Source organism: Frieseomelitta varia, unplaced genomic scaffold (genome assembly GCF_011392965.1).
Source record: "Frieseomelitta varia isolate USP_RPSP 00005682 unplaced genomic scaffold, Fvar_1.2 scaffold_331, whole genome shotgun sequence".
NCBI lineage: Eukaryota > Metazoa > Arthropoda > Insecta > Hymenoptera > Apidae > Frieseomelitta > Frieseomelitta varia.
The window spans coordinates 334554-353291 of NW_025110070.1; the positions used below are offsets into that span (position 1 = coordinate 334554).

Consider the following 18738-nt stretch of genomic DNA (forward strand, 5'->3'; position numbering starts at 1 on the left):
TATGGCTACAATATATATAAGTGGCAGTAAACATTTCCATGGTGATAATAAAATTAATAGCTATTTTTAAATACTCTATTGTTTATATTAAATATACATCTCGACGGAACATGGATGTCGTTGATCTAAATTCTTCGAAGTAGAGGTCGCTACAAAGGTTAGTAATGTCGCGCCATCTCGGTTGCTTTAGCAACGGAAAAAAAAAAAAAACGCACTTGTACTAACGATTCAAACATGTACGTCTTATCTTGTTTTCATTCGCGAAATTTCCCGATAATTTTACTAATATATTATCAAACGAATCTCTATCCATGTACTAATTTCCAAAGATATATTGTAAATCTGTCAAATTTTTGTGAAAACTAAAACTGAGGAATTCTATCATTTCGAATAGGATTAATATGAGATACTTTGAAAAAAAAGAGAAACACACTGAGAAAAAAATGCACGTTAATATAAGATACTTTGAGAAAAAACGCACAACCGGGATTCTTGATGTACAACGTATAGGTTATACATTAACACGCGTGAATAGCATTGTAAAGTGTAGGTCATAGGTGAGTCGGACGACGCTTCACAGACTGTTTTACGCAACTGGGCCTATTGAAGGCAACAATTTTAAATAATAATAATCGCAGCTAACAAAGGACATTCCACATTAATAAGAAACTTTCTATAAAAAACATATACGGAAAAGAGACAATTAATAAAAATAAACTTACAAATTAATAAAAATAATTAATAAAAATAAACTTACAAATTAATAAAAATAAGCTAACAAAGGATTTTCCACATTAATAAGAAACTTTCTATAAGAAACATATACAGAAAAGAGACAATTAATAAAAATAAACTTCATCTTTCTTCTGATATCGTGTCACACTCGCGTTTCGAATTACAATCGCGTACATCCAACGAGAACATAGAAGAAGGAAATAAAAACGGCAATGAATTTTCATATCGATGTATGCGATAAACGTGACTGCTCGTTGAACTGATAAATAGGTTAAAATATTGAAATTTCTCATTACGTAAAAAGTCACCGGCTCGGCGAAACCTATTCTAATCCGAGACAGTCGTGCGCGCTGCGGTTCTTCGGTTCCCACAATCGGTCGCGCATATTATGATTATCCAGTGCTCGGTCGTCGTGCGGACTTTCAGGAGAGCATGCGAAAAAATGTCGGATCCGTTCGATACGCAGAGACAACTACGTGTCTCTAAGCCGTTGCTTACCTCCGACTTCCTCTTGCGAGGAAAATAGAGAATATTCTCGTTAAAAATTCAGCATAGGAATATAGGGAACGTAGTAGCGCGGAGGTTATTGTAGTACGGTGGAGAAAAAATTTGCTTCATGTTATTGCACGCTGTCACGCTACGTTTACTATCGTCAAATATGAATGCTTCTATTTTTTTTTCTCCATCGAGGTTAAGAGGTGCATCAGGAGTGAAATTATTTTTAGTCGAAATAACGCTCAATCTAAGTGGACTTTTGGCGTGAAAGTAAAGTGTTAGTTTGTCAATATTCGATATTCTGCATGAAGTAATTTATCCCATACCACCTGTGTTGCAAAGTAACGAATTTAAATAGAGTCTGCTTCTAAATTCTTTGAATAATTATTTTCATTACGTCATGTTATAAGAGTAATGATTCACAAAAAGATTAATCGTATGTACATGGAAATAACATGACTGTATCAGTAAACTGTTTGCAATGTTTATGAAAAGACAAGATAAAATACATTTCTTAATATCGATTATTACTTTCCACAACGCTGCAGCTAATATAAAAACCACTCGAATATCTACTACGATTTTAAGTTTCCTGAACCAGAAAAAAAATTTGAAATTGAAATGAAACGAATTCTGAATTTCGGATCTGAATTCATATCATGAAAGACGAAAATATACTTCCTGTTCGAATGTTTCGACCACAACCTGTTACGAGCATGGCTCGATTAAATCAAAGGCTTATTTTCATTTCAGTACGTTATCTTTTAAATCGAATGATAATGTAATATTATCTACGTAACTCACCGGAGAAGAAAAACTACGCGACAAGTTTCATTATCGTAATTCACGATGCCAGACACTGAATTCCCCCCCCCCCCCCTTTTGAATACGTTCGCAGCACTTACTTGTCATTCTCACGCGTTTCTTTTCAGGATCGGTTGCCGGCGCGGTAGCCTCGGGTGAGGGTGCGTTTCACGAGGTGCCCGCATACCGTACCGACGGTACTCTACGGTTCTCGATTTCTTTGAATTTTTTCTTTTTTTTTTTTTTCTCGTAGCTAGACCGAAAATCCACCCTCGTTGTTGGGGAGGAGAGAGCATGCACGTAACACAACGAAACGACGCGACGACGCCGCGAGAGACAAGCGTGGAGAGAGGCTATAACACACCCGCATGCGATCCCGTACAAAACCGTAACCTTACACGAACGTCGCGCCAAGTGTGTACTGTGTATCGATCCCGAGAGTACACACGAAGACGGCTCTGAGCGCCACCACGTTCTCTCTCTGTCTCTCGTGGAAGAGGCGCTGTCTCTTGTTGTTGCTTTCGTTAGAACGCCGACGGTTACTCAGATCCGGTACGTTTTCGAGCAACGAGCAAAGAAATCATCGAAACAGCGATCGCAAACGCATTTCCGTTCCCGAGCAATGTCGGCTAACAAACGGTAGCGAACGGGAGGACGTGGTTAAAGATTTTTCTCGCAGCCTATTCGCCGGCTTCGCTGGCGCCGGTTTGTTATTGTCGAATAAACTGAAAACGTGTGTACCGTTGTTACGTATTTGGCTAGCTACTGAGCGAAAATGTTCTCTTACCTGAATTTTCAGTGAATAATCTGAACACTAACACAAAACGATACAACACGCACTCCACACCCGACGAAGGCCCGAGCTCGACTGAAAGCCTTCGCGGAGTGGGGTGGCGCCACGGCCAATCCCACGTACTAGCACGCAATTCCATCTTTCTCGTATGATGTATTATACAGTTTGCTCCTATGAATTGTTCCGCTCGATGTAAATATCGTCGAGAGATTTCTATTGCTTGGTAAACACTGGATGACATCGTCCGCTGTCACTAATCGTATTCAAATTCCCAAAATTGTGCTGCAACGTGTGAAATATGAGAAACTTATTCGTGATATTCCGCTAAGTTGAGACGATTTATTCGAGCAGACCGTGCAATATCAGAACCACTCGAGTCTCTTTGCTCTACTATGCAACGAATATGTTATGAATTTCAGTGCATTGTGAACAACGATACGTTTCATGGTTCATACTTATGGATTTGTCACCATTTCTTCTGTTTCTACTATTATATGCAATAAACGGGGGTATTGCATTACATGTGTTACAAATTAAATATTCCCAAGCTTCTGATATCAATGTTAATAGAGTTTTGAGATATTAAATATATTTAATTACATTCTCGATTATTAGAAGATAAAACATTCGCTATCTGTATTGACAACAATGTAGCTTGAAGTTAATGTTGATAACACTAGATGATTGTTTTAAGAAATGTTTTTAAACAAGTTAGATTAAATTTTGTTATCCAATAAATAGTAGATATAACGATGTGAATAACTGTAATTTAAAAAAATATCACAATCGATAATTGACAGATCGAATATAGTGAGAAAATGGAACACAATGTAAAGATATGAGATAGGTATAAAACAAGGTTTTCACATATCTACGTAACTTTTTTACAATATTGTATTCATCAAATAATTAGAAATAAAATAAAAATAAAATTTGTAATTTTGTTATATCGATGCGACATTGTCTTAAATTATTTTAAATGCTATTAATAATGATTACCTGCTAGTTCGTGAATGAAAATGTTAAAATTGTTTACAGAATAAAAGTTTGTGTTCGATAAAAAAAGGAATATTTAATTTATACTTGGTAATATTAAATAACATAAATGGAAAGATTAAAAATTTTAATAAAAGACAGAACGAAAGTGACATGCAACTTTTGCTCAGCACTTATACGAATATCAATGTAAATAGTGGTAATCAAATGGCGCGAAACAATGAAATATTTGGTAGAAGAATAAATTCTATGAATTTAATTCCTCATATCGCTATATGTTTTTCATACAAATTGTATCTATCTTTTTATTTCACATCAATAGTATATACTTGTTATTACAAATTAATAATTTAAAAAAAAACACAATATCCGAATTTCCTCATAAGAAAATAAAGGCTACTTTTATTTAAATATCAAGGGGTCGATATATTTCTAAAACGAACACATGTTTTATAATCGAATTTTAATGTAAATAATAGTCAAATACATAATCGTTTTTTTTTTTTTCTTTAAATTACTATATTCCAAATACTTTACGTATGAATATTACTTTTTATTGACAAATCTCTGTATATTACGATTTATTTTATCCCTAATTATTTATAAACTTTTTACATTAGACTTGAATAATAATAATATTATACAATGTTTCGTTCCGAATTCAAATTTCATTTCTCATCTATTCGATCTACATTCTATGATCCATGAATTGGTGATTAAAATAAAATTGGATGAACCTGTTATTCGTCCGTTTTATAAGTTTCATTGTTACAACAAATTATCGTGTATTTCGCAGGCTATAATAAAATATATATTAGACTAGTGTACAATTGGTCGATACCTTCTTTCATTTTAATTTTTTTTTTCTTTTTCTTTCAATTGATACGAGAGACTGTTCCACGCGTGCTCTTGGAAAATTATAAAAAGCGTGGCAATTAATGTCTACCTTTTAAACGTAACAAGCTTCAACAATAATTACTTCAAAAAACGCGAAGTATTTAGAATCATAGATCAAAGCACTGATATAATTCAGCGTGCACAAAGTGGAATGACATTTCTTCATCTCTATATACATATATTCTCTATTTTACTTCAACAAAAAACAGCAGCGGATAATATGAATAATTGATAACGTATCTCTCAGTCGATTAACGTGAATGCACAAAATTCTAAAATCATAGAATAATGAACGGGTAGCGGCTTTCCTTTGTTTCCATCATGCATCTTACAACATTCATTCAACCACAGAGTTAATTAAGTGCCACGAAGGGAACGTTTTATCTTTAACTAAACGATACTCGGTCATCTGACATGATGTTTGTTTTCAAGTCCAGTAATTGGAATACGTATAGAAATATCATCTGTTATTTTACTGTAACTCACATTATCCAATATATAACTGATTTATTCATTTACAAGACTCTGAAGCTTTCAATTGCTAGATTTGAAGAGAACGATCCCTTTCAGCTGATCGAGTATGAATATATATTTAAATTTTTGTTGAGTATTATACCTCCGGGACCATCATGGCACTTGATTTGGCCTAATATCGCCGCAGGAACCGTTTATCTGTTTACGTACACACCGGAACATACCTCACGTTAGTTTACTTCAACCTTTCAATTTGAATTGCATCTCTAATTCGTTACATTGCCCACATTGCTACCCCCTGTCCACGATACGTGTGACTAGCAGTAAATGTTACTTTTAAAATAACTTAAATATCTTTCACTCGCAAATTATACACTTATGTGCATATGTGTACGTGTACGTATATAATCTGTTTCACTTTCATGCTTCCGCGCTTTCCATCATCTTCTATTCAGAAACACGTTCAAGTGGAATGATCGTAGCAACTGAGAGATTAGAGTATTTGACAATAAAAGAGAAGAAAGAAAGGAAACCATCGCTGAAGGATATATTAAGAAAGCCACTCTCCTAAGAACCGACACGCTATCTCATTTTTCCGAATGATAAAATTTAATTACGCCGATTGTTTGTAGGAAGAACGAGACTTTGAAAATGGAAGTATGGATTTTCTTGGTCGTCGATTTGTCAGAATCCAAAGAGTACGTTATATAATTTGGTGGCTTTCACGACATAATGTCAATGTTTTGTAATAAAACGCCGTCGAAATGGTAAGTATGCATGTATGATTGCAAATGACATATCAATGTTAATTATGGAGATAAGGCCACTAGTGGGTGATACAAATATAATATAAATATTATAATTAAGCATAGATTCAAAGCAATGGTTAGCGACTACATAGTATGTCCAGGCAAGAATTATTATTGAAAATGAAGTCACTCTGTAATACGTGAATCTTGTTGCGCACAAGGTTCAGTTATTGTCATAGTTTCATTGTAACGCGACGTATGCGATCTCTGAATCGCAAATGGAGAGAGAAAAAAAAAAAAAAGAAGAAAAAAGAAAATCGCGTACAAAGTTTCTTTGACACACGTACATTCTTGCTGGACATATGTAGAACATTAATTACCTATTGCGTTGAAGATCTAAGTATTAACAATAGACAATTTGTAAATAAGGGATTCGTAGTTTTTGATACTGAATATAATATTTGTCCTTTTCTTAAAAAGTTTTCTAACAACTAGAATGTACAATACAATTCACGCAATTTGTGTAAACACGATATAAATACAAAAATCACTAATGCCTCCAGTTATACTTACATTCTCAGGAAACATCCGTCTAATGTCACAGTTTTATTTTATTTTTTTTCCTTTTAATATCAAAACAAAAGAAATTAGAGAGGCTCTTTGCTCGGTTGATGTTTAGATAATACAAAAAAGAAAAGCAACTTTATATGTATAAATTCGGAGCGAAAGATTTTCTAAACAGACTATATTAAGTCTTCGATACGAAACGAATGGACTTAAGTTTCGCGAAAAATTGTCTTTATACTCTCCAATTCTAATTTATTTCTGATCGTTCACACACCATGTCCCAGGCACTAAACATTGAGCGTTGCTCAAGCCAGATGAGATCTGGCTTAAATTGTGTGTTACAATGTCGACTCGTGTATTATCGTTGTGTCTGGATCACTACTGGCACTGTGAATTATCGTAGATTGTGGGATTAACGTAATGGACGACATTTTTCGAACAGGTTTCGGTGAGGCCTAAAAGCATACATTAAAAAGACACTATACTCGTAATTGTCCGCAGTACAAAAATATACACGCTGTTGCTTCTGAACTTACCCATTCTCTTCTGCACGGTGCTTCATCGTCCGAGTAATGATCAATCTGACCGATATCCGTTTCCGTCGCAACGTTCCTTTTCTTCGGTTGTAAAGTAGCATAATTGCGACATCCCCTATTGAAATTCGTTATGTTCTTCTCCTCCACAATCTTATCTTGGCATAACACTTCCTGCGATTTGCTTTGATTGTTGTTGGAAACATTGTTATTAGTCTTATTGTTGAAATAAAACGGTGGCATTTTCGAGACCCAGTGATCAAGTCCAGACCCGGCTGAGCTTGTAGAAGCAGCCGAAGAGTTTCCAGAATTATTAGTCAATCCCCTTCGTTGATAAAATAACATGTACGCGGCATTTGTTATTAAATTGGTATCATTCACGGCCTCTACTCGGGTATCATCGAAACAATACCACTGAGTATCATACGGATTCCGGCAGAACGCAGTATAGTGACCACCCTGTAAATCTTGCCCGTGATGATTACAAATCGCATAAAGATCGTAAACGTTTTCGTCGTATTTTGGAATATTTTGCTGACGAGGTCTAGGTTTCTTCCAGGGTGACCAACCTAGACCACCTAAACTACTAACGTTGTTATGCGTTTGAACTCCACTATGAGCGAGATGGGGTGTCATATCAAAACCGTACAAAGGAAAATCGACTAACATAGTTAATTTGGACGTGGATCTTTGTTTAGACTGTTGTCGAAATCTTTTCAAGTGAATGACCAAGATATCAGGTAAAGACCAAAGTCCTAATTTCTTCACAACCTCTTGTTTCTTATTGCAGTACGGACAGTGCCACGCGTCCTCTGCCCCTAATATCTCTGCTCTCGTATACAGATCGAAACATTCTTCCAAAGTAACAGCTCCGCCGAGCTCTGAATTCGTTTTCAACTGCTTCACACTGGCATGCTCTTCAATTTGATCACTGTCGTCTTGAATAATATTACACTTGGTAGCCTCGTCCCACTCCAGAATTAATTTTACATGCTGAGGGCCGGAGTCATCGGCACAGAGGGCCAACGCTTGCTCGATCTGCTCCGTGTAAAGGGGATGTTCCACACAGGGATCTATACACGGATGCTCATCCTGGATAGGCGTTGCAGCGGGATCCGCCACGCGGATGTTAAATAATCCAGGACTCTGACTCGAAGTAAGAACATCGTCAGCCAGAACACTGTGCATCTCCTTTAGCAAAAGTTTTTGTAGATCCTCGTACGACGTTTCTCTAGACACTTGCATGGTGTATGGACTGCCAAAACGTTGCCTCAAGTCTCCTTTTACAAGAACATTAATCCAGACGAGTAAGATATACGCTTGCTCCGCTGGCTCTTTCAATTGTGGCAGTTCTATACAATAAAGCGGGTCGTTTTCCGTGATCACAGATAAAGGTTGGCAATCGCAGAATGTTCTGCGAAGAATGAAATAAAAACGGCAAATAAAATACTGTTTAATTTAATTGATTAAGTCATTCGTTTTCAACAGAGGATATAATTTTACCTATGAAATCCTTCGTCGTGAATTTCCGTGAGTAACATGTGATTCTCGTCGATGCCGGTGTCGCTGGCCAGTATCTCTCTCAGCTCTCTGACATTGGCCGTCTGGTTCACGCTCACGCCGATCTTCACTTGCCGTGGTTGTTGCGACGTATAGAGGACATTCACAAAAAGGTTCATCTGCCGGTGATTTTGCGGTACAGGCACTGACACGCATAGGAAAGGGTCAAACGTGTTCGATTGTCGATGACATCTTGGACAAGTTAGACTAGACCGAAACTGGGCTTGGAACACCGCGTGCACAAACGAATTGTTGCAGCGGACATGATTCGCCAGGGTTTCCGCCGCGACAATGTCATCCGGTCTGCCGAACGAATTCTGTAAATTAAATTTAAAACGTTTTTATCAGCATAATTAAAAATTACTGAGCAGAATTGTATTTCGTATCGTTGTTCTTAAAAAAAGGTTAGATTTGGCAATCTCATTGATCACTTAACATTACCAAAAACTCTGTTTACGATCATTTGAGAAACAATGACGAAATAATTAATTCTTATTTACGAATATCGATAATGTTTCATGAAAATGCAAATAACCGTGCAGATTTCTGTACACCCGCGTTTAAGAACATTCTTTCTTTACGATAATCGATAGATGAGAAATCGGACGAATTAATTTGCTTAAAAAAAAAAAAAAAAAAAAAAAAAAAAAAAATGAAAAAAAGACTTTACTTAATAATGGTAAAACTTTATCGGACAATTTGATTTATTGCAGTTGCATGGTACAATACAAATGACGAAAGCGAGGAATAAAAAAATATTTGTCGTTTAACGTAATCGGTGTGTTCGTTGTTTTTAAAAATAAAAATTGACTCGTCGATTCGTTATGAGAAGAAGAGAGGAAAGGAAGAAAACAAAACATGAAGTTTTCGTTATCTGAAAATTTTCCACGTTCCTTTAAAAGGTATTATTTTCGTCGTATCCCATACAGACAAGAATATATTTGATATAGCTGCCATGTTTGATAATGTCCATGGACGTTTATTTGCAACACGGAAGCCTGTGTATTTTTAACTGTTTCAAGATGAATCGAGACATGCAATCCCCGTACAAACAGTTCATCATTCAAGATACATAAAGACGGATCATTTGTAACACATTCGTTCTAATAATAACTGTCTACCGGTAGTTCGTTGTTATCTGTCTGTTGCACTTTTCGGTTTCGTAACAGACCTGACAGAAGCAAAGCAAGTGATGTATCCTGATTAACACCAAACAATTGTCGTTCACTCGCTAAAATTCACAAGTTCGCGTTCGATCTGATTTCTAGTAACAATGTTCATCAACAAGCGACAGCGATAATTTACAAAATTTATTTTTGACGAGTATGCACAAACGTGTTTAATATCGAAACAGGTTCTATTTGAATATTTTACATAATATTTACTCGTAAATATATTAAACATACACGTGTATCTGTTTTGATGCTTCGTATTTGCATTTTAACCTTACGTCGATCAAAAATTTTTGAGTGATAATTCAATTAGTATCTCGTCGGTAGTAATTTCGAAATGCGCCATAAGCTTCGCGTGTTTTCCCCCTCCTGCCCCTTCAGATCATCGGATTCTTGAAATAGCGTGCTCGGTCGGCATGGAAGGCTTCTTTTAATCGGATCATGAAACTGGTGTTTTCATGACCTTCCAATTGCATCATTTTCCAACAAAATATATACATGTTTCGTGTAATTAAAAGAAGCTTTAATCAGAGCTAAACGCCGCCAAAAATGATTTGAATTTATCAGCGGCGTTCTATTTTGTTTTTATTGAAATTAACGAAAGAAGATAATTAAGAATTGAATAAAAGCAAATACATCATTTGCTGTAAGTGATAATTCCTCGTAAATGTTGAGAAACCGCAGAACACGTTAACTATAAAGTTGCGCACAGGATGTATCGCCGATCCGGTTGCCGGAAATAATTTTCGATGCTTACAGGTTGTAACGACTCACGCTACAATTCGCAACTTCACAATTGGTCAATGTCACGTTGGTGCGCGTGTACTTACATGCGTTGATCAGGCGGTCGCTAACCCTTACGGAATCCATTAAAATTCATTAAATCATTTCTTTTTTTTTTTTTTTTTACTAACTCTCGCAATGTCAAACCTCGGGTTATATCCTTATAGCACATGTAAGTTAACCTCTTGCGCTGGAATGACATGCCCCACGCACGTGGAGAATTTTTTGTCCCAAATTGCAACACTTTCTCAGTTTCAAGTATATTTAAATGTAACCCAGGCAAAACAAATGATAAGTTTATTACGTCTTAATAATTTCTATCCGGTGGTATCATACCGACGAGTTCAAAAGAAAAAGAAGGCGACGGATTATTGTATACGGTTCAGTCACTCGTTATGGTTCGCAATCGGTTGCCAGCGCAGTTCAATCAATTCTTTACTTGTTTTTGACTTACAATTTTAACTTGCATTTATCTTTTATTTGTTAATACATTCGATACGAAACATTAAAACATTAAAGAGAACACACACACACACACACATATATATATATATACGTTTTTACGAAACCCACGCGCAAGTCGAGTACGAGTACAACATGCCTCAACCTGCCTCTCACTTCCCAATGACCTATTTCAAGGGTAAACAAAATGATTCACGAAACGATTCATCGAAACCTGTTGATGGTAAGGACAGACTACAACAAATATTGATGCGTCGATGCATTCGCTTCCTACAAAACCGCAAAACAAAAAGCAGGAAGCGTGGCTTCTCTAAACATTCCTTACGTAACAGTAGCAATCAACGTCCCTCGACCCGTAACTTATAATTAACTTCTTTTTCAGTCCGACAGCCATGGAATGCGTTGAAATATGCCGCAGTGGTAGGAATCAGAAAGTACTCGAGTTTCTCCATCGGTATTTTTCAGTACATGCAACATTATCGACATCGCGAAAAGATGAGTGTACAACGCGATATCATTGATTCTAATCTAAAATTTGTAAATTTAAAATACAATAAAGACAAATGTAATGTTTAATATTTGGATATTATTTAACATTGTATATTATAATATTATTATATTATTATATTGTAATATTTTGTCGATGTCCATCTCTTGATAAAATATGTTTTGATCAAGAAAAAATTGTTTTAATATTATTCCTAAAAAATTCTTCGTGTTTGTCTTTTGTTTTCTTTTTCTTTTTCATCGCAAATCCGCGATAATCCGGTATTAGATGAAAATTACACCAGGGTTATATGACTCTGATTAGTAGAAACTAGACGTGCGGAGAAATAATAATTAATTCGATGTTACGGCTTGGTATGCGTAATACTGCGCGAAGGTCGTCATAGAAACGACACATCGTGATTAACAACGTCACTACTGAGAAATCAGAACTTGTTTATGCTTATATAAAAAAACGTGACTAATTATGTTTAAGCAATTAATATTCAGGAGCTAATAATTTGGGTATCTGTTTACAAGCAGGAATTTGTTTATTCAGATGGGCGAGCTTAAAAAATGTTTAAGCTTTTTAATCCTTTTATTTGTATTACATATATATATATATATTAAAATTTTAATATTTATATATATATATTAAAAACCAATTACTTGACTATATTAGTGATAAAAGCGATAAAATAACAATGAGTAAACCTTGAGTTTTATTCTTGATTCTTTCTGGTACGATATCTAGTCGAAAAATTTGGTTAACAAAAGCAATGGATCACATTTCCAACTGGAATGCAATCACGTGACAGTTTTTTAACCTTGAAATTTGGACTTGTCTGTTAATTTGGACAGCTGTTAATTCGATCGTCTCTTATATCGTCGTGACTAATGTGCAATACTCCACGAAAATAACACATTCTGTTGAAAGGAATTAGTTAAGCTTGCAAATTGTTTCGTCGTTAGTGCCATATCATCTTCACTGTGTATCGTTAGCACGCGATCAACAATCAAATAACAATATAGTCATAGTCTTTTATTTTCTCTTATTATAATCGTACGTACACGCCATTACACTATGTCTGAGAAAAACTGTACATTTATCAATTTATCGTCTCCACTTTCCAAGCTGAATTTAAACGTATGACGTTATTTATGGGAAAATGATACTTCGGTGTCAACAAGATGCTCGAAAGGCGGATGCACGTTGCTGATCGTTTGTTTGTCAACAAATATTTGACCTAACGTTGTCGACGAGTTTATTGTCTTTTCTTTTTTTTCATTCGGTATCCGTTTCGTAAGAAAGAAAGAAAGAAAAAAAACGCATTTGATTATTGAAATTATACTGAAATAGAATTGGAATTCTCGTGTGCTCATTTTAATGTATAATATAATATAATTTTAACGTGTGCTTATTTTAATATGTAATATAATATAATTTTAATTACAAACAACATTTTAAATTACTGCCATTCTAGCTTTTACTTTTCAATTTTCCTTGGATTTTCATTGTGATCTGTCAGAATGAGACGACCTTTTATGACATAAAAACACGCATCGCGTTGCACACGCTCTCATGGCCTCGCTGAAGGTAGTTTCTTGTAAGATGCAGTAACGTCACGGTGTTTCGAATTCAAACATTTGCCACCTTCTACCATTTTCCCGACTGTTTTTTTAAATCCATCCACGCTTCGCTGGCATACATTTACAGAAAAAAAAAAACTTGGCGAAGGACGTCTGGAAATTTTATTCGACCATGTCACGAACGAGCGCGTAACTCAAAAGTACGACGAATAAGACAGGGAGAGAGAAATCATCGGTAATGAGATTCGTAAAATGATCGACTGAGGAGACACGTGGCGTTTGTTCATTCATGCTCGTTCTCAGGCGACGCGATTTAATAAAACGCTTAGAAACTATGTCGCGTGAAAATACGTAGCAATCGTGGCAACAATAGATAAGAATGTTTGTAGATAATGTATGGAATCTGCCTGTGGCAAGACACACGAGGCAAGTGATAAAACTTGATTATAATTTAGGAAGGCTGATCAATCAATTCAAGCACGATACAATGACAGTGTTTTAGTTACACATGGAAACAAAGTTAGAACAAATTTATTTTGTTACGCGTCAGGTTAGAGTACATGCTACTCCAAAGCTTTCTAATTGTGAAAGATAAATTGTTATTCAACTAGTGTGAGTTACTTTTCTATATGATAATTAAGACCGAGAAATCTCATTATTTTATTATGCTTTGATTTGTATATATATTTATATTTATATGTATATTTTTGATTTTATATATATTTTATTATACTTTGATATATATATATATATATATATATATATATATATATATATATATACACATATATACGCAAATAATAATGCGAGCAACGTGTTGTTTTAATTTCGAAGTGACGAGAGTTAACGATTTCATCTCAGGGTCAACAATACAATAGTGACCTCATAGCTGACCAACAATCGGGGCCAAAACTGGGCAGCTACGAGGATTGGTGTATTCCAGGAATTGGCATCGAAAAAACGTGGATCATATATATCGCTTGTTTTGTGTGTGCGCGAGTGTTATGTTTCACGCGGCTGCATGATAGTGTAGAGTGAGCATAGTCCCAATTCCAAGGATTGGAGGATAAACGCTGACCAGCTACGAGGTCTGAAGTCTGGTCAGCTATGAAGTCACTACTGTACGTGCATTGTGTTTAGCACGTGTTCGAGTGGCTTCGTGAATTTTGAGAAGCGTCAAATCTGTCTCGATTACTTTCCAAGGTGGCGGATTCGTTTAAAATTATGTTACACACAAATGTATGTAAATTTCATGTATCTATCGCCTCGATTTATTTTCTTTCTTTTTTTTTTTTTTTTTTAATTGAATAATATTCTCAAATACATTGCACATTTTATCAAAGTAACATTCTTTTCAAAATTTTAATTCTTTACGAAAGAGTAAATTCCACAATTCCACTCATAAATATGGTTGAGCATGATAAAAATAGCTTGTACGAATGTAGCGACTTTCTATAGACAGTTGACGCTTTCGGAGAGCATCTTCGAATTTTCAAGGCGTTTCAATGACCGGTTTCGAAGAAGTCGGTCAACGTGGCCGATGAAGGGCACTCGAGGAAAAAACTAGTTACGAAAAAGTGGCACAAGTGGCAGCGAGTTAACAAGTCACACAGGCGCGACATGTTGGACATTGTCAGTTTCTGATCCGGATAATCGACTCGTTCGCCGAAGATCGTTTCCTTATCTGATGCCAAACAAACACTTCGACAGTGTGCAAGAGAAATGGCTGATAAGATAACGGATCGAGTGAAGCTAGAGGATGAAGTAGCGAAAAAAGAGTAGAAAAAAGAATCAGTGATACGTCAAGCTGATAACAACTTGTGGTAAAATGTGTCAAATATTTTCAAACAGATAATTTTTATCACAATGATAAGTGAATATTTTTACCAGCCACTGTCGATAAAAGACGATCGACTTTACCCTAATTTACGTCTAAAATTTGGTAGTTGAAACGGTGGGTGAAAAGGCGCAGAGACACGCAGTTGAAGAACAATAAAATTTTAACGACGATTTCGCGTAAAAATAGAAAGTACATACCATGCGTTAAAAAAAGAAATTCAGCTGTTCAGATGGTTATACCGATTAAATCTTACCATCGTTGGCCATCAGGCTTATTAGTCTCACCAGCGAAGAAAATGAACACTCAGAAGCGAAACGCCCGGAATAATTTCACATTTTCTCCTTTGTCATGCAACAACCGTTGCTTTCCTATGCGACAAATGTGTTTCGTTTTCAACTGTAACACTGTACTATCCGTTTTGAAAAATATTACTTATAATTACACCCTTTCGTGAGATATTGCTTCTAAAGTTCGATAAACAAGCAATATACGTTAGCCTTGTTTACGTTATGAAAAAAGAAAAAAAAAAAATCGAAAAAACACGGAATTCTATTTGAAGAAGGAAATTATTTTTCGTAAAAATTCAATGACATAAATGACCGAGATATTTTTCACGTGAGTGATCGTATCATTAATAAATACCAATGGCCGATTAATTCTGATTGCCTTTTATTTGAAATGCGGGATGACTCACGAGTCATTTTCCTTCATCTGTTATCTCATCGTTCATGTAATCGCAAACATGTGTCGTTTCGAGCCAGCTAAACAAAGAGACACAGCATCCGCGCGTGTAACTACAAAGAAGAAATATTTAACGATCGATTAAAAAAAAAATAAAAATAATGAAATCAGTCGTCGATCGTGTGTCGATAGAATGTCCGTTAAGTAATAAATATCGAACAAAGAACTTGCGAAAACGGACAATTAATCGGCCTACGTGATGCGCACTTTTTTCTTGTTACGTCACTTATCGTTGGCGGGTATCTCGTTGCGGTGAATCAGCGAACTAAAATTGTCCTATCTCTGTTTTACTATCCCCTATCTTTTCCTACACGATGCATTGGCATAAAAAGCGATTCACCAATCAAGTTCGCGATTTATTAAAATGCCAACTATTTTTAGCTGAAAAATATATACCACCAGCTTATGTCCCGATGAATCTGTTTTATTTCGTTATCGATAAGAATTGTTTCTCTTTATCTTCTGCTACGTTCGATCGCGCTTGTGATAGCTGCGTTAAAAAAATAATAGCCTCGATGTGATTTCGACAATTTTCGAATTGCAACGTGAAATAAAACCGTGACAACTGATTTGCCAGATCATTTCTCGTATTAATTATCTCCAATAATTGCCCGATATATATAGTCGCATCGATTTGGTATATCAGGTACAGATAACAATCATAAAAATCTGATGAATAGTAAGTTACCAATCATAAAGATCTGATGAATTATCAAAGTTCATAATAACTCACTGTTAGTTAGCAAACATTCATGAAATATTTGAAAAAAGTACGTATATAACGTATAATATTAATAAAAAAAAAATAAAATTTTATGAATACAAATTGTATCATTCTCTAGTTTCATGCTTTAATACAGTAAACGCTCGATCTCCAGTTAACCTTTCTTTTCTTTGGAATGTTCACTCTCGTCCGGATTTCGATCAGGATCGTTGAGAAAACGCGGCACGTACGTGAAACAGATTTAGGTTAAGGCCTGATCGCGACCGTGTGCGATCGACTGGCACTTCTGGTTTTTTTCAAGTATAATAAATAAAATACGCTCAAGGCGACGTTCGCGTAAACACGCCTTCTCGCAGTGCACGCGAGAACAAATAAAAAAAAGAAAGAAAGAAAACAGACTCGAAAATTCGAATTGCGAATAGTTCGAGCCTCCGCAAATTCATAATCTCCATTCCACAAAAAAAAAAAAAAAAAAATCGGAGAACTGAGAACTTAATTGATAATGACGATTGGGCCAATGATCGTTCGTATCGGTGTTATTATGTAACCGATTGCTACGAACGATTATAAATCTGCTCGTTAGATGGAACGAGATACAGACGTGTTATCGTAACGTAAAAAAAAAAAAAAAAAGAAAATTAACTGGCCTCACCTTGATGATTTTATATTTTTTCTTGGTGGCTTGATTCAAGTCCTCGTGCACTTTGTCCAACAGCCATAGCAAAAACTCCTGAGCGTCGTGCTGCAAGTTGCCACGATACTGGCTTCCGTATTTGTCAACGACGCTCTTAAACGCCGTGCTCATTTCCGGGTCGTATTGGCAACTCCAGATGGCCTTCAACAAAAGGGCCAACTGCTCGGTAATCTCCCCCTTTGTCCCGTACTTCTTCGAGTTCAGTTTGTTCCTCCTCGACAGATCGACTTTGTACTGGTCCAGCACAAAATATTCCGCGAGTATGTCCGTATGCGACAGGCACTGCAATACAGCGTTCATGAAACACGTGTTACCGTGATTGCGTAAACCTATGACCCCTGGCACCCTGTCAGGTGGTATGTGCGCCGGCCTAGGTGGTGGTACCCTTATGTCTCCGGCACTGGACCCGAAATCATCCCTATGCGACGTTTTGTGGTTCTGCGTGCCCACGTTGGACATGTGCTGGACCATCTTGTTAATAAACTTCCGCCACGAGGGCCTTCGGAACACTTTCTTCACGCCTGGTCGATCCGGATAGCTTTGACTGCCATGCAGTCGGCCCACGTTCTGTTGCATGCTCTCCACTTGCTGCTGATGTTGCTGCATATTGTTCCTGTCTTTGGTGCTCGCCGCACTACTACCGTCCTTTGTATCGCGATTCTGTTTCGGACGTCGCCGTAACATCCTACTGGCACTCCGAAACGGATTCCGCGGCAACGTGAACGTACGCTTCAAACGCGAGGCAGACTCTTCTGCCTTTAGCTCCGATAATTTAACCTCTTCCACGCCCAGCTCACCCTCCGATACCGATTTCATCACCGCACTGGCATTCTCACCGTCCATCGCCGGCCACGGGAACACCGTTCGAGCCCACGTTTCCCGTTCACATCACGCTTCTCGTCGATCGATCACCCCGTCCGCCTTTTACACGCCGTATGTCAAAAAACTGCTCGCGGTAAAACATCATACACGTAACCCGCTCTCGTACACTACGGCGGCCATTTGCCTTTATCGCAAGCTTCCACGATTTCATGACGCTTCTGTCATAGACTGTGCGAGATGGCTGATGGCTGCCGGTATTGCCATCGCGATCACATCGCTCCCTATCGAGATTAACCAGAAAGTACAACTGGTATTCAGACTCCGTCAGGTTGGCACCCATGAGATATCGTATTCCCGAAATTTAAGTTTTACGAACTAATTTTAAACTTTTATTTAAATTTTGTCCTGTAGTTAATTGTAAGCAAAATTGCGGAGGGATATGTTTGTTTTAAATCAGGTAAATTGGACGATAGGAAGACAAAAATGTTCAGATCTCATTACTGACAAGTATATTTATCGTATAATTATTGAATGAAGGCAGGATTTATTTGACCATTGACTACTTAGAATAGACAGGACATCTAATGCTTTTTCGTATCCTACGCTTCACGGGTCACCTGATCTCCGTACCATTTTCGTGTCGCATTCTACCATATCGATCTAGACAGGTTTTGCACCGCAGCGCTACGCAGCGTTGAAAAACCAGTAATTTCCTTTTTCCTGGTCGGTAATTCAGACTCTGAGACACGAAGTCTGTATTTCATGTCTGTCTATTCTATCTTTAGTCAATGCTGGAACTCTGAAATCGTAGGACAAAAAAA

General features: G+C 36.6%; 2 protein-coding genes and 1 long non-coding RNA gene across 9 annotated transcripts in view; 1 reads left to right on the forward strand and 2 right to left on the reverse strand.

Moving 5' to 3' along the window:
• The window catches only part of LOC122530188, a 2207-nt gene extending 2012 nt beyond the window's left edge, over positions 1–195 (forward strand). Inside the window, exon 2 of the long non-coding RNA XR_006306921.1 lies at positions 158–195. This is a non-coding gene — a long non-coding RNA (uncharacterized LOC122530188). The remainder of the gene's footprint in view (positions 1–157) is intronic.
• The window catches only part of LOC122530185 (protein tweety), a 60772-nt gene extending 57835 nt beyond the window's left edge, over positions 1–2937 (reverse strand). For 5 of the 7 annotated variants that reach the window (XM_043656929.1, XM_043656928.1, XM_043656926.1 and 2 more), the window contains exon 1: positions 2822–2937. The gene's annotated coding sequence lies outside the window, so the exon portion shown is untranslated. Of the gene's footprint in view, positions 1–2034; positions 2070–2135; positions 2600–2821 lie in introns of those variants that run through there. The other 2 variants (XM_043656924.1, XM_043656925.1) reach the window with 2 other exon arrangements.
• A 1759-nt stretch (positions 2938–4696) lies between these two features.
• On the reverse strand, positions 4697–18138 carry LOC122530160 (ubiquitin carboxyl-terminal hydrolase 31-like). Its single transcript, XM_043656872.1, has 4 exons — positions 17054–18138; positions 8547–8920; positions 7047–8457; positions 4697–6965 (listed from the first exon to the last, which is right to left on the reverse strand). Exons 1-4 carry the CDS (start codon positions 17936–17938, stop codon positions 6849–6851), a joined length of 2787 nt encoding a protein of 928 aa, XP_043512807.1. The 5' UTR covers positions 17939–18138; the 3' UTR covers positions 4697–6848.
• Between the last annotated feature and the right edge of the window lie 600 nt (positions 18139–18738).

Bases quoted from the DNA above. Each gene is read 5' to 3' on its own strand.
- LOC122530160 (XM_043656872.1), bottom strand. From the start codon at position 17,938: ATGGACGGTGAGAATGCCAGTGCGGTGATGAAATCGGTATCGGAGGGT. The intron at 8,921-17,053 runs GTGAGGCCAGTT...TTTAATTTACAG, and splicing joins AAAAATATAAAATCATCAAG to AATTCGTTCGGCAGACCGGA. The intron at 6,966-7,046 runs GTAAGTTCAGAA...GTATGCTTTTAG, and splicing joins CACCGTGCAGAAGAGAATGG to GCCTCACCGAAACCTGTTCG.